The sequence below is a fragment of the Pristiophorus japonicus genome, chromosome 15, assembly GCF_044704955.1.
Source record: "Pristiophorus japonicus isolate sPriJap1 chromosome 15, sPriJap1.hap1, whole genome shotgun sequence".
Taxonomy (NCBI): domain Eukaryota; kingdom Metazoa; phylum Chordata; class Chondrichthyes; family Pristiophoridae; genus Pristiophorus; species Pristiophorus japonicus.
The window spans coordinates 85,762,461-85,785,225 of record NC_091991.1 but is presented as its reverse complement, the minus strand read 5'-3'; the positions used below and the strand labels follow the sequence as shown (position 1 = coordinate 85,785,225).

The window sequence follows — 22,765 nt, the reverse complement described above, 5'->3', positions numbered from 1 at the left end:
CTCAAAACCATAGAGGTTTACAGCACACAGGATGGCCATGTGGCCCACCATACATTTGCCGTAACAATATAGAAATAATCCCATCGCCTGGTTCCACATCTAACAACATTATACATAAAAAAGTTGTTGAGCAGAGGTTGGAAAGACACGGTCATTCCTAAGAAAATAAGAAATAGGAGCAGGAGTCGGCCACCTGGTCCCTCGAGCCTACTCCGCCATTCAATAAGATCATGGCTGATCTGATCATGGACTCGGCTCCACTTCCCTGCCCACTCCCCATAAACCCCTTATTCCCTTATCGCTCAAAAATCTGTCTATCTCCGCCTTAAATATATTCCATGACCCAGCCTCCACAACTCTCTGGGGCAGAGAATACCATAGATTCACAACCCTCTGAGAGAAGAAATTCCTCCTCATCTCAGTTTTAAATGGGCGACCCCTTATTCTGAAACTATGTCCCCTAGTTTTAGTTTCACCTATGAGTGGAAATATCCTCTCTGCATCCACCTTGTCTAGCCCCCTCACTATCTTATATGAAAAGCGATGAATGGAATACATAAATAACCAAGTGGAATAGGAAAGGTTGATCCCGAGTACTGTTTCAGGTTCAACCATGACTACAAGACTAGGTACAAACTAGTATGAGGCAAGTTTAGTTGAATGTCTCTTCACAGAAACAATGATAAGTACCAGAAATGATTGGTTGTGGGAGAATTCAGTTAGATGTTGTGATCATTGGTTCCAGTGGAAAGATGGGCTGAATGACCCCCCTCATCAATAGTTGTGACCTTTGTGGAATCATCTGCAAAAATGTTCAAATCCAACATTTTTTTAATATACTAATTGATAATCTGTAGCATTGCACACAGTAAGTCAAAGAATGTGGTCTCTCTCTTGTCTTTGTATCTCTGTTTCTGTCTCTTTTTACTACTTTCTCTTCTCCTCCTCTCAACTCTTCATTTTGCTTCTCCCTATCTTTCTTCTTTCCTTTTGGGTTGCGGATGATGTGGTGTGGTGGAGAAAGCAACCACCAATGGCTGAAAGCTGCACTTGGGGTTGTGGGAAAAATGTAGCTCCCAGCTGCTTGCATCCCGCCCCTTCCTGCAATCGTGCTTTTCCCCAACCCCTCACTCGCATTACATCTCCTACCCCATCACCTTCCCGTTACCCTTTCCCGTACCTACTACTCACATCACTTCCCTTATCTCTTCCACTTTAAATTACCTGCTCAATCCCTATATTCTCCCCTTCTCCTTGCTCACATTGCTCTTAATTTGCCTTCCACTTCCTCCCACCCCATGGTTGAATCGCAAGAGGCCAGTAATCTTCAATTTGTTTTCCTCTGACCCTTCAGTCCTATCTTTAATCAGACATTCTTTTTTTAATTTTAAAAATATAAAAACTTAAGAAAACCACTGCGGATCAAAGATTTTCAGACGACATTTTGAGTAATTTGTGGGAAGAAGGCCTTGGAGAGGGTGCAGAGGAGATTTACTAGAATGGTACCAGGCACGAACGACTTCAGATATGCGGAGAGGCTAGGAAAGCTGAGGTTGTTCTCATTTGGGCAGAGAAGGGTAAGAGGAGATTTAGTTGAGGTGTTTAAAATTATGAAGGGTGTTGATAGGGAGATACTGTTTCCACTGGCAGGAGGGTCGGTAACCAGAGGGCACAGATTTAAGATAAATGGCAAAAGAACCAGGGGGGAGATAAGGAGAAACGTTTTACACAGCGAGTTGTTACGTTCTGGAATGCACTGCCTGAAAGGGCGGTGGAAGCAGATTCAATAGTAACTTTCAAAAGGGAATTGGATAAATACTTAAAAAAGAGAAATTTGTAGGGCTATGGGGAAAGAGCAGATGAGTGGGACGAGTTGAATAGTTTCAAAGAGCTGACACAGGCACGATGGGCGGAATGGCGGCCTCCTGTGCTGTATGATTCTATGGGGCCGAAATTGCCCTCGGCAGAAAATTGGGGAGGGCCCTTTGAATGAACCGGAAATTTACTGCCCGGCGAGAGTCAGAGGGAAGAGCCGGAAAATTGGGCTCTTAAACTCTGACACCGCCTCCCAGCACTTTGAAGCAGTGTAGGATCGGGTTTGTGAGGGAGCAGACCGGTGTCCATCATGTGACGCAACATCCCTCCCTTTCACTTATAGGGGAGGGACGCTGCTACGCCGACGTGAAGCCCACTGGGCTATCCGGGAGGGGTATGGTCGGGCTAGTGGCCCAGCATCCAAATGAGGGTGTCAAGCTGCTTATTGACAGCCCGGCCACAATTGTTGGGCCGACTCGGGAGTCGTCCAACAAGTAAAATAAAATGGCGGCCGCGGCAGTGCAACCTCCCCTTTAGGGGCGGCCGCACTGTCCAGCCATTGGCTGTTTCCCGCCTTGCGAAACTGTCAGGGGCATCAACCAGCGGTGGCTGCGCTCCTGTGGGGGAATTTTCCCCGCGGGGTGGTAAGCAGTCGCCGCCGGTGGGTAAGGAGTTGGCGAGGCGGGGGAGGGGGGCGGGGGTGGAAACACGGGCGCGCTGGAAACCCATTCCCCCTGCCCCCGGCTCGGGCAATTGTGGATGGGTCAGCCCCACCACCAGCACCTGGGCGAAAAGGCCTTACTGCCCCAATAGAGGCGGTAATGAGCCTTGTGGAAGGGGGCAATTTCTCTCTTCCCCCCCCCCCCACCCGATTCTAAAACAGTACAGCACCACCTGCTGGCCAGATTGTGTACCAACAGGTGATAAGTTTATATTAGCAGTGTCCATTATAAATGTGGGCATAGAAATTTATAATAGAACAAAGTTGACACAAATATGTGACAAAATGTTTTTGAATGAAGGTGATTTTTTTTTACCAGCCTCCCCCTTGGAGATAGTTGTTCTCTGTCATGGATACTCATAATCTAGGCCACTTCCTTTCACAGAAATAAGAACTGTATTTCACTGGCAAAATCTTGGAATCCTAAGTTCTTAAAACATAATTTGGTTTATTGAGTGACCATAGTCAGCTCTGATCATAGGGAATCGTAGCTTCTTTCTTGTGTGCAAAGAAGGCATTTGCCTCTCATGTAAAAACAGCCAGTATCATGCAATATGATCCCTAGAAAATGGTGAAATTCCTGAATCCCATGTACCAAAATGCAATTTAGCTCTTTCAATCAGTATAAATCGGTAATATGCTCATGATGCAATTCTATGTACTTCAAAAATTACAATGTCTCGTGTCTCGCCTTCTTCTTCAGTTCTGCAGTTTGTCCCTCGTTATGTTGATGTGAGATTTTGCAACTTCACTCAGAGAATTGAGAAAGGATTGATAATGGCATTTACAGAAGTGCGCAGAAGACGACAAGAAACCGAAGGTTTTACTGTCCAGGTGAGAGTGAGTTTGACTTGTCTGGGGGAAACCGACGAAGATTTAAAAAAAAATAAGAATTGAGAGAACAGCAACTTGTAACATTATTTCCCAAGGCACTTCACAAGTGGGCGGTAAAATCAGACACTGATCAAAAATTGGGTGAAGTGTTAAGAGGCGGTGACTGAGCAAATAAGAATGGGTAGGTGTTTTGAGGAGGCTTTTGAAGGTGGAATGTGAAGTACTAAGTCAGAGAGATCAAGGAAGAGAATTCTCTTTGCAAGATCCACAGGGGTAGAGGGAGGAAGAAATGGAAGCGCAGAATGTGCAAACTGGTATGCAGGGTCAGATATGGCAGTCGTAGGGTGGAGTGATACCATGGAGGGTTTGTAGACATGGATAAGAATTTTGAAATCAAGACATTGGGCGAGGATAGTGGTGATGGGCAAATGGGATTTAGTACAGGATAAGATTGGCAAGGACAGTGGTGCTGGGCGCATGGGGGTAGGACAGGAGAAGAGGCAGGTTCTGGGTTTATGGATGAGCCTGGGTAGGTTGGAGATCCAGAAGCCAATAAGGCAGGCACTGAAAAAGCTGAATCTGGAGATGACTGAGTCCAGGATAGGAGGTTCAGAAACGATAGAGGTGAGTTAAGGATGTAGTTGAGTGATTTTGGGAAGGTGGAGAGAGACAGACCTGGTGATGGACTGGATTTGGTGAGTAACGGTCGGGCAGGACAGCAAGGTTGTGCACCATGGAATCTAATCTTATGGATATCCTGGGAAGGGATGGAATCAGCTTTGGGTTGTGGGATTCATGGTAAAAGTTGAATAGGATGGCTTTGGTCTTGCCAGTACTTAGCTGGCAGTAACTCTGGTGTAAGACAGACAGACAGCATGGTGAATGGATGGTGTTGGAGGAGAATTGAAGTGTCAACAGCATACACGTGGAAGCGGTATCTATGCATGTGGAGAAGTAATATTTAAAAATGCTTCAGTGTTGTACTGCATTGTCAGAAATAGCATCCTTCTGCTTCTTCCAGTGGCTGGAGATCCTACCAAGCAAGAATAAGTGAACTACTCTTCAGCTCATTCCTGTTCATACGATCTTGCTGTGCACAGAAAAAAAGACTACCACATTTGTCTACAGTATAATCACTGCTACTTCCCTGTCTGAGCATAAAATCTAGGCTATCACCTCAGTGCAGTGCTCCAATGTTGGAGGTGCTGCTGTCTTTTGGATGAGACGTTAAACCGAGGCCCATCCACCCTCTCAGATGGATGTAAAAGATCACATGATACTATGTCGAAGAAGAGGAGCAGGGAAATTCTCCCCCGGTGTATTGTCCAATATTTATCCTTTAACCAACAACACTAAAATTGATTGTCTGGTCAATGGGCTGGAATTTACTGTAACTGGTGAATGAACGGTCCCACCATTCGCTGGACTTGCCCGTTTAATTTCCATCAGCTTTTCTGCACAGCAAATTGCTGCAAGTGGGAGATCGAAACAATGCAGCGCCCTCTACAGGGCATCTGGAACCTGTGTGAACAGAGCAAGTCACTGTGTATTTCCTTAACCAATCAAGTTGAATCATTGTTAATAAGCAATGCAGAGTATGAACCAGGAATTGTAAATTAGAATAGTGAATTCAATGTCAAATCAGGTACAAAAAGCGAAGTAAAGAGAGGGAAAGAAAGATTGGATTAAAAGAGAGAGAAAAAAAGAGACAGGAAAATAAAAAAAAATGTATTAAATCAACATTTAAAAGCTGAAGGAATGAGGTCCCACACTTGTAATAGTTAGTTTTCAGTCATTTTCAGTTAGTTTTCTCCACATTCTGTGGCAAGTTTAGTCCGAATCTATGACATCAGTCAGGAACTTCATGGCGTTGAATACATTTGAATGGGGAGCCAGACGGCGAGATGCTGCTTTAGCGCAGCTGAGAGATGAGTGGCACATCTCGGACAGCAGCTGCCGGATTTTCGCATTTAACGGAGCATCTGCCCTTACCTGAAGTTGTTATCTGATTTGCGGATTAATAATAGTGAGTGCTGTTAACCTCACCATTATATAGAAACATAGAAAATAGGGGCAGGAGTAGGCCATTCGGCCCTTCGAGCCTGCACCACCATTCAGTAAGATCATGGCTGATCATTCACCTCATTACCCCTTTCCTGCTTTCTCTCCATACCCCTTGATCCCTTTAGCCGTACGGGCCATATCTAACTCCTTCTTGAATAAATCCAATGAACTGGCATCAACAACTCTCTGCGGTAGGGAATTCCACAGGTTAACAACTCTGAGTGAAGAAGTTTCTCCTCATCTCAGTCCTAAATGGCTTACCCCTTATCCTTCAACTGTGTCCCCTGGTTCTGGACTTCCCCAACATCGGGAACATTCTTCCTGCATCTAACCTGTCCAGTCCTGTCAGAATTTTATATGTTTCTATGAGCTCCCCTCTCATCCTTCTAAACTCCAGTGAATAAAGGCCCAGTCGATCCAGTCTCTCCTCATATGTCAGTCCAGCCATCCCCGGAATCAGTCTGGTGAACCTTTCCTCAATAGTAAGAACGTCCTTCCTCAGATTAGGAGACCAAAACTGAACACAATATTTCAGATGAGACCTCACCAAGGCTTGTACAACTGCAGTAAGACCTCCCTGCTTCTATAGTCAAATCCCTTTGCTATGAAGGCCAACATACCATTTGCCTTCTTCACCGCCTGCTGTACCTGCATGCCAACTTTCAATCACTGATGTACCATGACACTCGGGTCTCGTTGCACCTCCCCTTTTCCTAATCTGCCGCCATTCAGATAATATTCTGCCTTCGTGTTTTTGCCACCAAAGTGGATAACTTCACATTTATCCACATTATACTGCATCTGCCATGCATTTGCCCATTCACCTAATCTGTCCAAGTCACCCTGCAGCCTCTTAGCGTCCTCCTCACAGCTCACACCGCCAGTTTAGTGTCATCTGCAAACTTGGAGATATTACACTCAATTCCTTCATCTAAATCATTGATGTATATTGTAAATAGCTGGGGTTCCAACACTGAGTCCTGCGGCACCCCACTAGTCACTGCCTGCCATTCTGAAAAGGACCCCTTTATCCCGACTCTCTGCTTCCTGTCTGCTAACCAGTTCTCTATCCACGTCAGTACATTACTCCCAATACCGTGTGCTTTAATTTTGCACACCAATCTCTTGTGTGGGACCTTGTCAAAAGCCTTTTGAAAGTGCAAATGCACTATTGGGGGTACTGTACTGACTTGGATAGAATATTATCCATTGGTTCTCCCTTGTCCACTCTACTAGTTACATCCTCAAAAAATTCCAGAAGATTTGCCGAGCATGATTTCCCTTTCATAAATCCATGCTGACTTGGACCGATCCTGTCATTGCTTTCCAAATACGCTGTTATTTCATCTTTAATAATTGATTCCAACATTTTCCCCACTACTGATGTCAGGCTAACCGGTCTCTCATTATCTGTTTTCTCTCTCCCTCCTTTTATAAAAAGTGGTAAATTAGCTACCCTCCAGTCCATAGGAACTGATCCAGAGTCGATTGACTGTTGGAAAATGATCATCAATGAATCCATTATTTCTAGGGCCACTTCCATAAGTAGTCTGGGATGCAGAGTATCAGGCCCCGGGGATTTATCGGCCTTCAATCCCATCAATTTCCCGAACACAATTTCCCACCAAATAAGGATATCCTTCAGATCCTCCTTCTCACTAGACCCTCGGTCCCCTAGTACTTCCGGAAGGTTATTTGTGTCTTCCTTCGTGAAGACAGAACCAAAGTATTTGTTCAACTGGTCTGCCATTTCTTTGTTTCCCATTTTAAATTCACCTGAATCTGACTGCAAGGGACCTACGTTTGTCTTCACTAATCATTTTCTCTTCACATATATGTAGACGCTTTTGCAGTCAGTTTTTATGTTTCTGGCAAGCTTCCTCTCATACTCCATTTTCCCCCTCCTAATTAAACACTTTTTCCTCCTTTGAATTCTAAATTTCTCCCAGTCCTCAGGTTTGCTGCTTTTTCTGGCCAATTTATGTGCCTCTTCCTTGGATTTAACACTATCCTTAATTTCTGTTGTTAGCCACGGTTGAGCCACCTTCCCCGTTTTATTTTTACTCCAGACAGGTATGTACAATTGTTGAAGTTCATCCATGTGATCTTTAAATATTTGCCATTGCCTATCCATCGTCAACCCTTTAAGTATAATTTGCCAGTCTATTCTAGCCAATTCACGTCTCCTACCATCGAAGTTACCTTTCCTTAAGTTCAGGACCCTAGTTTCTGAATTAACTGTGTCACTCTCCATCTTAATAAAGAATTCTACCATATTATGGTCACTCTTCTCCAAGAGGCCTCGCACAACAAGATTGCTAATTAGTCCTTTCTGATTACACATCTCCCAATCTAGGATGGCCAGCCCTCTACTTGTTTCCTCGACATATTGGTCCAGAAAACCATCTCTAATCCAGGAAATCCTCCTCCACCGCATTGCTACCAGTTTGGTTAGCCCAATCTATATGTAGATTAAAGTCGCCATGATAACTGCTGTATCTTTATTGCACGCATCCCTAATTTCTTGTTTGATGCTGTCCCCAGCCTCACTACTACTGTTTGGTGGCCTGTACACAACTCCCAGTAGCGTTTTCTGCCCTTTGGTATTCCGCAGCTCCACCCATACAGATTTCACATCATCCAAGCTAATGTCCTTCCTTACTATTGCGTTAATTTCCTCTTTAACCAGCAATGCTACCCCACCTCCTTTTCCTTTCTGTCTATCCTTTCTGAATGTTGAATACCCCTGGATGTTGAGTTCCAAGCCTTGGTCACCATGGAGCCATGTCTCCGTGATGTCAGTTATATCATATTCATTAATTGCTGCCTGTGCAGTTAATTCGTCCACCTTATTATGAATACTCCTCGCATTGAGGCACAGAGCTGTCAGGCTTGTCTTTTTATCACACTTTGCCCTTTTAGAATTTTGCTGCAATGTGGCCCTTTTTGATTTTTGCCTTGGGTTTCTCTGCCCTCCACTTTTACTTTTCTTCTTTCTATCTTTTGCTTCTGCCCCCATTTTACTTCCCTCTGTCTCCCTGTATTGGTTCCCATCCCCCTGCCATATTAGTTTAACCCCTCCCCAACAGCACTAGCAAACACTCCCGCTCGGACATTGGTTCTGGTCCTGCCCAGTTGCAGACCGTCCAGTTTGTACTGGTCCCACCTCCCCCAGAACTGGTTCCAATGTCCCAGGAATTTGAATCCCTCCCTTCTGCACCACTCCTCAAGCCACGTATTCATCTGAGCTATCCTGCAATTCCTACTCTGACTAGCATGTGGTACTGGTAGCAATCGTGAGTTTACTACCTTTTGAGGTCCTACTTTTTAATTTCACTCCTAGCTCCCTAAATTCAGCTTGTAGGACCTCATCCCATTTTTTACCTATATCCTTGGTACCTATACGCACCACGACAACTGGCTGTTCACCCTCCCCCTTCAAAATGTCCTGCAACTGCTCCGAAACATCCTTGACCCTTGCACCAAGGAGGCAACATACCATCCTGGAGTCTTGATTGCGGCCACAGAAAAACGTCTCTCTATTCCCCTTACAATAGACTCCCCTACTAATATAGCTCCCCACTCTTTTTCCTGCCCTCCTGTGCAGCAGAGCCACCCATGGTGCCATGGACTTGGCTGCTGCTGCCCTGCTCTGATGAGTCATCCCCCCCCCCCCCCCAACAGTACCCAAAACGGTGTATCTGTTTTGGAGGGGGATGACCGCAGGGGACCTCTGCACTACCTTCCTTCCACTGCTCTTCCTATTGGTCATCCATTCTGTCTGTGTAACCCTTACCTGCGGTAAGACCAACTCACTAAACGTGCTATTCAAGGCATCCTCAGCATCGTGGATACACCAGAGTGAATCCACCTGCAGCTCCAGTGCTGCAGTGCTGTCAGGATCTGCAGCAGGATACGCTTCCCGCACATGTAGTCGTCAGGGACACTGGAAGCGTCCCTGACTTCCCACATAGCGCAGGAGGAGCCTCCCGGACTCCCGCCTACGCCAACGCTGCTCCCCGAACTCCTCACTCACGGGCCTTTTATAGGCCTCCCGCGTCCGCCGACACTGTTCCATTCTGATCCATTTTTATATTGCTGCTTGTGGGACCTTGCTGTGTGCAAAGTGTCTACGTCATTCCCTAACTTACAGCAATGCATACAATCCAAAAAGTACCTAATTGTTTGTAAAGTGCTTTGGGATGTCCTGACGTCACGAAAAGCTTTCGATGAATACAGGTTTTTTTTTCCCCAAAGTAATTTGAGATGTTTCTGAGAAATGTGATAAGGCACCATATAAACATAAATCCTTCTTTTTAAGTTACACATACTGCAAAAAAAAATTGGTGTTTATCTCTGCATCTTTTGTTATCCTTTTGTTATCTTCACATGTATGGTACCAGATGATGCATGTATAAATGAGGAAGATTAGAATAGATAGGAGAGCTCTCTGTCCATAAAGAGGAAACAGGAGTGGAAGGTAAATGCCATTGTACTTGATTTACAGGGCACTGCTTGTCATTTAAGTTGTTGAGAAGCCTCAGACCTTTCTTGATGGACTGCCTGGTGTGGTCTGTCTGTTTAACGGTGGATTGTGCTGTGCAAGATCACAACGTAACTACGGACGAAGAAGGCTATTCAGTCCATCTTGGTTCATCCAAAAGGCATTCAATAAGGTGTCACATAAAAGGTTCTTACGGGAAGGTAAGGGCTCATGAGGTTGTGCTAATATATTAACATTGATAGAGGTTTGGCTCACGGACAGAAAATGGAGAATAGGGATAAAAGGATCATTTTCAGGTTGGCAGGCTGTAACTAGTGGGGTGCCGCAAAGATCAGTGCTTGTGCCTCAGCTATTTACAATTTATATTAATTACTTGGATGAAGAGACCGAATGTAATGTATCCAAGTTTGCTGACGATACAAAGCTAGGTGGAAAAGTAAGCTGTGAGGAGGACACAAAGAGCCTGCAAAGGGATATAGACGGGTTAAGTGAGTTGCAATAAGTTGGCAGATGAAGTATAATGTGGGGAAATGTGAGGTTATTCACTTTGGTTGGAAGCATAGAAAACAATATTTTTTAAATGGTGAGAAACTATTAAATGTTGTGTTAAGAGAGATTTAGGTTTTCTCATACAGGAAACAGTGTTAACATGTAGGTACAGCAAGCAATTAGGAAAGCAAATGGCATGTTGACCTTTATTGCAAAGGAGTTGGAGTACAAGAATAAGGAAAACAATTGTCCAGGGCATTGGCAAGACCACACCTGGTGTACTGTGTGCAGTTTTAGACTCCTTACCTGAGGATGGATATACATACCTTGCAACGAAGGTTCACTAGATTGATTCCTGGAATGAGTAGATTGGGCCTATACTCTCTGGAGTTTAGAAAAATGAGCGGCGATCTCATTGTAACATATAAGATTTTGAGGGGGATTGACGGGGTAGATGCTGAGAGGATGTTTCTCCTGGCTGGAGAGTTTAAAACTAGGGGGCAAAGTCTCAGGATAAGGAGTCGGCCATTTAAGACTGAGATGAGGAGGAATTTCTTCACTCAGGGTGGTGAATCTTTGGATTGCTCCACCCCAAAAGACTGTTGAGTATATTCACGCTGAGATAGATGGATAGATTTTTGGACTCGAGGGGAATTAAGTGATATAGGGATTGAGCAGGAAAGTGGAGCTGAGGTCGATTATCAGCCATGATCATATTGAATGGCGGGGCAGGCTCGAAGGGCCATACGGCCTACTCCTGCACCTAATTCTTAGGGCCATTCTGGAGGGATAAAAACATAAAGTTCCCCAGATTGCTGCATTCGATTGGTTATTGAATGATTTGCTAATTGATCTGGGAATCCATTTTATGTGTTGATCACTTGTGTGAAGAAAATCTTCCAATTATTCATCCTAAATTTGCCTTTTCCTAATTTGAACTAGTGAACTCTTGTCCTGCCTCAGTTTGTCACTTCTAGGATCAGCTGGTCCTTTAACGAGGGTCTAACAGGGATATTGAGGAACACCGTTCCGATTGAGTAACGTGAAACTGTGCATTCTGTTTTCCCTTTCAAAAATGAAGACGAAGTTGAAATAAAAGACCCTTTTGATTGTTTAGGAAAAGAGTCCAATATATTTGTAATGGAATGTGGCACTGTACACTAGCCTAAAAAAAGGATTTTTCCTTGACTAAGATAAGACTTGCCCTGAGTATTTAGGCTTGAAATATTCTGGTTAATAAAATTTAATTGGTAGGAAATAAAATTCGTAACACAGGAAAAGAAAGTAGGAGGAGAGCATTGGTAACCTCCTGCAATACAGTACAAAACATAATCAGTAAATTCTTTGCCATTGCCCACAGATCATTTTTTTTAAAGAATATGTTGCTAACTACAATAACCGTGTTCAGGCATCCAACAGGATAATTTGTCTGAAGTATAACACAGGTTCACCTGTGGAAGGCTGCACTCTCTTAATCGTAGCAAATTAATAGACTCAAAACTAGATTTAATACAACAAAAATAGACTTTTCAAACATGCATCAGCTTTGCCAATAAGCTTTACCTTGCATGATTTGGGCCGACTCGACCAGATTTCTGAAAATGGCCACAACCTAGTCTGTCTGGAGATTCACATGAGCAAACCTGACCGAAGGGTACACGTCACCTGATGGACAAATCTAGCAACATAGAGAAGACATTCTCTTATCTGGCCATGGGAGCAATATCGATTTTGACACTACAACATGCTTTTATTTGTTCGTTGGTTTTCTCCTCCTATAGTGTCAGCCATGGCTCAGTGGGTAGCACTCTCGCCTCTGAGCCAGAAAATTGTGGATGCAAGTCCCACCCCAGGGAGCTGAGGGAGCACTGCACTGTCGGATGAGACGTCAAACCAAGGCCCTGTCTGCGCTCTCAGGTGGACGTTAAAGATCCCATGGCACTATTTCGAAGATGAGCAGGGGAGTTATCTCTGGTATACTGGCCAATAGTTATCCCTCAATCAACATAACAAACACAGATTACGGAATACAATGTGGGAAAATGTGAGGTCATCCACCTTGGGGGGAAAAAAAAAAACAGTAAAAGAGAATATTATTTGAATGGGGAGAATTACAACATGCTGCGGTGCAGAGGGACCTGGGGGTCCTTGTGCATGAAACTCTTTTTGGATGAATCCCCAAAAGTTAGTTTGCAGGTGCAGCAGGTAATCAGGAAGGCGAATGGAATGTTGGCCTTCATTGCGAGAGGGATGGAGTACAAAAGCAGGGAGATCCTGCTGCAACTGTACAGGGTATTGGTGAGGCCGCACCTGGAGTACTGCGTGCAGTTTTGGTCACCTTACTTAAGGAAGGATATACTAGCTTTGGAGTGGGTACAGAGACGATTCACTCGGCTGATTCCGGAGATGAGGGGGTTACCTTATGATGATAGATTGAGTAGACTGGGTCTTTACTCGTTGGAGTTCAGAAGGATGAGGGGTGATCTTATAGAAACATTTAAAATAATGAAAGGGATAGACAAGATAGAGGCAGAGAGGTTGTTTCCACTGGTCGGGGAGACTAGAACTAGGCGGCACAGCCTCAAAATACGGGGGAGACAATTTAAAACCGAGTTGAGAAGGAATTTCTTCTCCCAGAGGGTTGTGAATCTGTGGAATTCTCTGCCCAAGGAAGCAGTTGAGGCTAGCTCATTGAATGTATTCAAATCACAGATAGATTTTTAACCAATAAGGGAATTAAGGGTTATGGGGAGTGGGCGGGTAAGTGGAGCTGAGTCCACGGCCAGATCAGCCATGACCTTGTTGAATGGTGGAGCAGGCTCGAGGGGCTAGATGGCCTACTCCTGTTCCTAATTCTTATGTTCTTGTGTATTATCTGGTCATTAACACATTGCTGTTTGTGGGAGCTTGCTGCGTGCAAGTTGGCTGACACATTTCCCACATTACAATAGTGACTACAGTCCAAAAATACTTAATTGGCTGTAAAGTGCTTTGAGACGTCCGATGGTCGTGAAAGGTGCTATCTAAAACCAAGTCTCTCTTTCTCACTGGGAGATGTGGACTCCTTCATGAGGTGTAGTTCCACAGGGGATGGATTCCGTGTGGCACCTTGCCTGACTGGCCATTCTTGTGTGCGTGACCTTCGACACCGAGTGGCGGCTGACTCTTGACTCATGGGAATGAGGGGAGGTGCTAGCACCAAGAAAGATCGTGTCCTGATTCAGAGTTCATGTACGCTCACTTTTCAGCATAGGGCACTAGATAGCAAGCAGGAGCTTTACCTGATTATTCCCTCCCGACCCCCTAGGGATTCTGAGACCAGTTATATCCCATCAGCTGCTGCCTCATTTGAGAGCAGCCACCTCGGCTCAGGCCAGGGATCAAACTGGGGACCTCCTGATCTTTGTGGCTCAGTTAACACAGTGAGGGGAGATTTTCCTGCAGTTTGAAAGAAAGATCTGAAATACAGTGAACTGCAGGTCGATAATTCACATATATTATCACTCCAGGAAGAAAATTGTTACCAGTAGTTAAGATTAATGGTATCATTTGGATCCTGGCTTTAGGTTTCATTTAAAGGACATGTGGTCTTGGCAGCACAACACACACACTGACGAGTGTATTGGATCAGTTCAGCTGTGCTTGTTGATAAAATGCACCCGTTGGGTGAGGAATTTCAGTTTTTAATTATGTTTTGAAAAAGAGGATAAAAGTAGCTTAGCTGATTAAGATGTAGATCGCTGACTTATCAAACATATGTGCACAGTGGCCTGGGCTACATTGTGGCATATAGGGTCAGGTCTCCATACTGTCAAATTAGTGAAGTGCCTTTTTATTTTCACGATTGAAGCAATTCAGAAAAATTGCAAATGAGTAACTAGGTGAACACACCTAAGCAATTCTCTGGACCACTCACACTATTCTAGAACTGAAAGAGCTGGATGTGAGCCCCAACACCTGCCATTCCACTGCAAGATATGGGGGTTTTCAATGCTTCCCTTTCATAGGGGTTCAGACAAGAGGATGATGAAGAACAAAGGTGGTATGCTGGGGAGATGAGATGACACCACACTGCTAATGCTCACCAATATGCCGTCAACTGTATCTGCTGGCCATGCAGAGTCACCTGGCAATGACTATGGGGAGCTGCTCCTGCAAACTAAGGTTGATCAAGGAGCCAAATGCAGAGCTGCACTATCTGCCTCAAGAAGCCAACCTCCACTATAAGGATGGCACTGTCAGTAGTAGTCACGGTCACCTCAGCACTGAGCTCTAATGCCTATGTGTCCTTCAAGGCTAGCATAGGACATATCTGCAGTATCGGCCAATTTGTTGTCCATACCAAGCGGGTAACTGATGCATTGATCAGCATGGACAGCACTTTCATCCTTCTTCACTGAATAACAACAAGAATATGACCACTGCCCATTTCCTGCACTGTTGAATTTCCCAAAATAAGGGGGTTATTAATGGCACCTTATGGTCACCCAGACAATAAGCCCTTCCTCCTCTGGTATCACCACTTTCTCCTCATCATCTAAATACTTGGACCATGTTATTCAGCCTCCATCCTCCATGGTGTGGCTTAGCTGAGCTGGCACTTACAAAGTGTTATGCAAGATGCTGACTGGCTTAGGTTCTGTGGCCAGCTGTTGTTATAGGTCACAATAATAGAAGTACTGACTCTAAACAAAACATCGAACAGAGAAGCATCGCAGCTAAGTATTGTTGGTGTCAGCTGTGGCTGAGTCAGAGGGTTGTGGGTTCAAGTCCCACTTCAGAGACTTGAGCACATAAATCTAGGCTGAGACTCCAGTGCAGTGCTGAGGGAGTGCTGCACTGTCGGAGGTGCTGTCTTTCGGATGAGACGTTAAACTGAGGTCCTGTCTGTTCTCAGGTGGATGTAAAAGATGCCAAGGCACTATTTCGAAGAAGAGCAGGGGAGTTATCGCCGATGTCCTGGCCAATATTTATCACTCAATCAACATAATAAAACAGATTATTTGGTCATTATCACATTGCTGTTTGTGGGCGCTTGCTGTATGCAAATTGGCTGCTGCGTTTCCCACATTATAACTGACTATTCGCCAAAACTACTTAATTGGCTGTAAAGCGCTTTGAGATGTTCGGTGGCCACGAAAGGCGCTATATGAATGCAAGTCTTTTTGTTCAGTGTCAGCCTAGCCGATGTGCTCCAGGCCTGATATTTTATTAGGAAATGGCATTGGTTTGCAATTCATGGAGCCACTGGTAGCAGCATAGAGAGGGAATGGTGCCATTTTTAAAGTTGTGAGTGAGTAGGAGGAGAATACATGAAAAAGCCTGGTTATACTTACCATGAGCTTGAGGGAAACCTTTGGCTTCATCTTTCTTCATTCCCTCAATACTCTTGTAGCTAGGGATGCCCAGGGCAGTCTCCTTAAATAAGGGAGAAGCATTCCTCCAGGTGGGACCTGTGCCCGTTCAATTATATACCATATTTTCCTGCAAGTAGGAAAGTATTCGTAAGGTGATGAGTTTAAGGAGTACATACAATGTGAGCACATATCCATCCCTTATCAATAACTGCTCTGTGGAGCTAGTATGTGTTAGAAGGATTTGGAAAGAGTCTTTCAGTATGGCAACAATTTCAGATATAAGTTGCAGTCTGTATGTGTACCATGCTGCTGTATGGCTTTGCATGCAGCAATAACATACGAACATAGAAAAAATAAAGGACAGGTAAAGGCCATCTGATCCATCAAGCCTGTCCCACACAATTGTGATACCTTGTGTATCACAACGTATACACTCCACCCCACCTGAAACCATGTGATCCCCTGGGAGAGGCAAAAATCAGATTAAAAATGCAGGCCAATTTGGGGAAAAAAGTTTGGGAAATTCTTCTCCGACCCATCCAGACGATCAAAACTAGTCCAGGAGATCACTCTGGCCAAAAAATCTCCTGCAGTACCTATCTTCAACAAGAGTTAATCTCCGCCGCAGCCAGATACAAATCCAGCTTTTGCTTAAAGGAATTCAATGAGTCTGCATCCATCGCACAAAACGGCAGCTTATTCTAGAGGTGTACTATTCTTTGTGAAAAGAAACACCTCCTGACATCTAACCTAGATCTAGCCTTATACAACTTAAATTTGTGCCCTCTGGTCCTACCTAGCCTATTTAATTGCATTAAACGGTCAGCTGGAACATTGTCTATTCGCTTCATTATCTTAGAAACCTCAATCATATCCCCCACCCCCCGCCCTAAGTCTACGCTGCTCCAAGGTAAAGTCCCAACTCTTTTAACTTATCTTGATAACCAAGGTGCTTTAGACTTGGAATTAGTCTAGTGGCCCTCTTCAGCACCCTTTCCAGAGCCTCAATATCACCCACCATGCGAGGAGATCAAAACTGGACACAGTATTCAATGTGTGGCCTGACTTAAGGTCTTGTACGGATACACCCCAACACCCTATTTGCTCCAGCTATTGCTGCACGGTATTGCTCGTGTACCTTTAAGGATGTATGCACTAGAATGCCCAAATCTTTCTATCTCCACCATCTTTATTGCCTTTCCCTGGAGGGTGTATGAATGTTGAGCATTTGCCCTGCCCACATGCATAACACTGCACTTAGCTAAGTTATACATCATTTTCCAGTCTTGAGCCTAATCTCCCAACACACTGGGCCTGAAATTCTGGCCTCCCCGGTCCGTACGGAGTGTGTACTGACCCGGGAAGGCATCGCAAAAGCTGGTTTTCGATGCACATGCGCCGGAAATCAGCTTTTCCAATCCGTCAAGCTCTGGCTTGACAGTTCCAACACATCTCAGCAGCAAGTACATGCACATGAGCAAGATTGCACTGTTTGCCCATCTCTTGCCCAGCGAATGGCCTTAAAACTCATGCGCCTGGTAAAAGCAGGCACATAGCCTACTTTTACCAGTATTAGAGTTTTAAAACATATAAAAATAAAATTTAAAACCACATCTTTCTGTTTAAAAATCCTGCCCACTAAGGTAAGTTTATTTTAAACCCAAATTACAAAACTTTAAAAAAATCCGCTTCTTTTTTTTTTTCTTTAACATATTTATTAACTTTAATTTAAATTAATGTTAAATATGTAATTTTTCCCTATTTCTTATTGATATTTTGGTGTTGGGGGGGTGGGGGTGTTTCTCAATCATAATGAAAACTCCGACTTATGGCCTTCCCATTATTATGAATGAGAATACTTTACCTTGAGTGGCTGCCCAGTGCCACGTGACTCCAGCTTCTCCCTGCGCATCTGCAACAAGTGAACGCGCTCTGATGCAGGGAGAGGAGGCCTCCGACCGGGATCGCAGGATGGCGCAGCGCCAAAAGCTAGGTACAGATCTTTTTTACTATTTTCTGGCGGGCGCCCGCGGGAAGCCCAGCACCGGGATTTCAGGCCCATTAAGATCTACCTGAATCAGACGAGCCTCTTCTACAGATCTTTGTATCATCTGCAAATTGTGCCGCCAACCCCTGAATCATTAATAAAAATAGTAAAAAGCAATGATCCCAACACTGATCCCTGCGGGACACCATTGGTGTCCGGTCTCCAAACAGATCCAAATCCGTCTATAACTACTCTTTGCCTGCGTCCTGCCAGCCAGTTCTGAATCCAGCTCAATATATTTCCATTAATACCAGAGGTTCCGATCTTATAGAGAAGCCTCTTATGCGTTACCTTGACGAAAGCTTTTTGGAAATCTAAGGAGACAATGTCTACTGTGCTTTCCTCATCCACCAACTTTGTAACTTTTGCAAAAAATACAATTAGATTTGTGAGACAAGACCTTTTTTTTTAATGAAGCCATGGTGAGTGTCCCTAATATGTCCCTCCCTATCCAGGTATTCATGTATTGCCTCCCTTATGATTCTTTCAAACATTTTCCCTATTACTGATGTTAAACTGATGGGCCTATAGTTACCCGGGTCTGCCTTGTCACCTTTTTTAAAAATGGGGATCATATTAGCCTCCTTTCAATCTGTAGGAACCGTTCCAGAATGCAATGAGCTATTAAAAATACAGGCCAGGGGCTCGCACAGCACATGTCCCATCTTCCGGAGGACCCCCGGTTGGATATCATCCGACCCTGCTGCTCTATCTATTTTTAAGTTATTAATTATTTCTAAAACAATAAGCTTATCTATGTTAATGTAAGTGATAAAACTAGTATTAAATTCTAATATTCGAGCATCATCTTCAAGGGGGAATACTGATGCAAAGTATTCATTTAATATTTCCGCCATAATCAGTGAGTCATTTGTAACCTGTCCTTGAACACCTTCCAGTGGCTCAATACAGTCTTTGATAGTTAATATAATACTATAATGTTGCATGAAAGCTTTGGGAGGGTCATCAATAGAATAGTAACCGGTAAAAGGGTAACCAGTTGCATGTGGCAGTGCATACTTGGTGTAGATCATGCTGTAGACAACTGATGGGTGGCTTTACTCTGTGTGCCTTTCCTCAGGTCTGCTGCCATCTAACACATTTTGAGCCAGATGCTCTGGGTGTTGCAGAGAACAGGCAGCTATCTCTCACCGGATGTTTGCACCAGGGAGGGTGGTTAGTGAGAGCTAATCAGGCCCCTCTTTTGTCTGAATGTATGCATCAGCACCTCAAGGGTACCATCAGTAACTGTACCTGTGTGCTGTTTGATACTCCCTGCTGGATAGCAATAGTGCACAGCTGCAATTCTCTTACATTCTGTTAATTTTAGATAGAAGTCCTTCAAATATGGTACAGTTCCCTTTGTGTTCTGCCATCAGGGACTCATTATGATCTGCATTGGTAACCAGTGTGATATCCTGGTTAAAATATACGGCCTTGAGCACATCAGCTAAACTGACATTCCGGTGTGATAGTGCTGCGTGTTTAGAGGTGCTTTCCTCTGAATGAGACTTTAAACTAAGGTTCCATCTTGGTATTCAGGTGGCGTCAAAGATCTCGTGTCACTATTTGATAAACCGCAGGGAACTCTCCTGGTATACTCACCAGCATTTCTCCTTCAACCAACACTAAAAATTGATTAATTCCTCATTGGTCTGAGTCATGTTTGTGGGGCCTTGCTACTGCAAAATGGATGCTGCATTTACCTATGTAACTTCACATCATCGTAATTACAATCCTCACCACTTGCATCATCCATATTTATCCGACAGACGCTGTTGCGCAAGCGGCAATTTCGCCAGTTGTGTGACTAGTAGTTGCCTGCGACGGTTCCTGAGTTAAATACCAAATTACCCACTACACAAATGATAGTATCGTTAATGTTCGTTTAATACAGGAAATGTACAAGACTTACTACTTATACTCTATAATTCTTCGATACAGAAAAGGTACAAGACTCACCACTTATACTCTATAGTTACTCAATACAAAAGAAGTATAAGACTCACTACTTATACTCTATTTAACTCTGCTTAACTCTGCAGAAAGGCATTCCAAAGGGTGTTCTTTTCCACTCCAAATACTAATTCTGTTCAACTCTGTTTAATTCTGCAAACAAGGCGTTCCAAAAGGTGTTCTTTGCCGCTAAAAATGCTCTGTTTAACTCAACACACTGCTAACTCAACTCTGTTTAACTCAACTCTGTTCAACTCTGCAAACAAGGCATTCCAAAAGGTGTTCCTTGCCGCTAAAAAATGTCGAACACAACACACTCACATAGTTACCCAATACCCAATCCCGGGTGATCAATCCGGTCTGACACTGTTCCTTCAAGGGTCGCTCCCTGGTCCCTGCTTTTGTCGAGTGTTAGTCCCGGGTTCTCGCTACGGACTGTCCCAATGTGTCCATTTTTATACCTTTTTTGTCCCTTTGTTAGCCGTATAGGGTGCTACTAATTGCCTGCTTGTTTCTACAAGATACAGAGACATTCTGCTGCTATCTCAACTTGTCTTTCGCCTCCAAAAATTATTACCAAATTGAGAGTCTCCCTTCCTGTGTACGACCATTAATTTGATCTCTGGAATCTTATCACCCCCCCTGCTGTGGCCACAGCTGGCCCTATGATGATGGGTGACTCCCTCCTAACCGTTGGTCTTCAATTTGTTATTTCTAGCCTGACCTTTTGTTCGGTCGTTAGCAATTGCTGGAATTTGTTAATTGGCATTTGGCTTTATTATTTCATGACTTTCCCTGATGGTTACAACTCTACCTCATCCCTTATCTCATTGACCCTGAGGTTAACGCCTGCTTGTTGTTTCTTTTATGCAAGAGAGCTTGTTAGTTTTTTAGACCTCAGGTCTGAACTAATTTCTTAAACCTTTCTGATATTTCCACAGACTCCTATGTCGAACGAATGGTACTAACCATTTGCCATTACCATAGGAGTCAATTGCAAAGGAGCCACCGCTTATAATGTATTATGCGCCACGGCTGTTTCGAGCAGTTCAATAGTACTTATCCTGTAGATAGTAATTTGAAAGCGTCTGCTGATTTCAGACAAAGTCAGGTATTCAAGGAGTTTCAATCAGCTGTTCATACCTCTTTGAAGTCCGATTACCTGAGTGATGAGATTCTGGATGCAATGGCTAACAATTTGGAGAGGCAGTTATTAAGTAAGATTTACTGCTTATTTTAATAAATACGTTGGAAACTTATCTTTTGAGTTATACCATCCACTGCGTATAGCGGAAAATTGTGTTAACACCAACACGCCCCCAATAAGCGGTGGGGACTATAATTGCATGTGAAGCGTTTGGAGCTACAAGGCAACATAAATACAATTCTGTGTGTGTGAGAGAATATCGGGTATAGTACCTTTGTCAAATTCGCAGTTGACATTTGCTGTCTGTGCTCACACGTGACAAATGATTGGCCACATTGGTTGAGCAGAAGAGGGTTTCTGCCATCTGTGGAACGGGAACCCAGATTGAATCAGTACCTGCAGGACAGGAGAAAATCAAGACAAAAAAAAGTAGCCGAGGGGCATTGATGGTGAAGTAGGAATGAGGCGCAGCTTTCAATTTTAAGCAACCTAATTTAGTTAGTTCATGCTCCAGATAATTTCAATCATAAAACAGCACCGACAGGCCATTTTAACAACAAGAGGTCTTCATAGAAACCCAATAAGAAATTGGATGAGTGAGGAAGCTACATAACACTATTGTCCATCTAAGCAGGATTTATAATGTCCCATGCTTAATTTCCTGGTACTCCTCTGACATTCTAGTCTCTCTCTGATGTCCAGTTAATTTTATTTGGTTTCATGTCACTCAGGTTATAAACGTTACACATGCAGCGGAGAATTTTGGAGGATTGCGGCTTGGTCCTGTCAATATAACCTTCGCTATCAACAGTCCGAGAGGCTTCCTGAATGGCTCGGATGTGAGCGACTTGCTGAGGATACTGAACCTGGTGGAGTTTAGTTTTTATCTGGGATTTCCTGTCTTAAAGACAGCCGAGCGTAAGTTCTTTCATTTGTGTAAGGTCAAATGTTTCTATGTAATACACACTGGCTTCTCAATTGACTTTGATGATTAAACTGAATTAGGCATCTGATTTATTTAGACAATCTGGCAGGAGTGAAACTTTAGACTCTTTTATTTCAGGTACACAGCAGAAGCTGCCGACTTGATGCATTTAGGGGCGTGTTGGGAGTTGAATTGATTTGGGGAGTCCTGATGTGTGATCCAGTTTAAGGGCAATACTAGGCAGTTTTTTTTTAATTACTTTTTATTTTCATCAAGGTGGTGAATGTCAGTGCTGGCGAGTGCTGCACTTTCCATTTTGGGAACTCAATGTCACAATCAAGCAGGTGTTCGATTCTTTAAGAACAAGGTCTGACCATTGTGCACAGCACTAAGCTTCAGAGATGCCTATAGAGTAACCAGGCCCTAGACAATTGCACTCAAGAATTTCTATATTTACCTGATTGGAAAAATGTACCAGTGCTACAACTGTTAGGTGGTTTTACTGGTTCAGAATTTGGGAGGACAGTATTGATCCAGGAGAGCACTCACAATTTCAGGGGGTGGTCTAATTGGTACAACTTGGGGTTCGAGGCATACGCCACACCCAGGACTAAAGTGTGGGCATCGCTGGGCGGGAGAGCAAAGAGGGAACCGAATGAAGGAGCAAAGCTTCAAGTGGGCTATAGATATATGTTTCCATTGTGATATATTTCTCTTGTGCACCACTGCAAGGCATACTCCTGTAAACGAGCCCTTCTTCTTTACACTCAAAAATGTGACTTAATATGCACATTATCTGGTCATGTCATGTTGCCTAGGGGCCCAAATGAGTCTCTTGTTGCTGCAGTTTCTTCACTGGAATTGACATGAGCTCTATCGTGTTACTCTAGCTGTTGGACATTAGAA

General features: G+C 43.9%; 1 protein-coding gene across 4 annotated transcripts in view; it reads left to right on the top strand.

Moving 5' to 3' along the window:
- LOC139280891 (UPF0606 protein KIAA1549) overlaps nt 1–22,765 on the top strand; it is a 376,973-nt gene that overhangs the window by 226,827 nt on the left and 127,381 nt on the right. For all 4 annotated transcript variants that reach the window (XR_011596786.1, XM_070900682.1, XM_070900681.1 and 1 more), the window contains exons 5-6: nt 3,240–3,370; nt 21,666–21,852. Coding sequence is in view for 3 of the 4 variants with exons in the window: in XM_070900682.1 (XP_070756783.1) it covers nt 3,240–3,370; nt 21,666–21,852 (318 nt within the window). In the remaining variant the exon portion in view is untranslated. The remainder of the gene's footprint in view (nt 1–3,239; nt 3,371–21,665; nt 21,853–22,765) is intronic.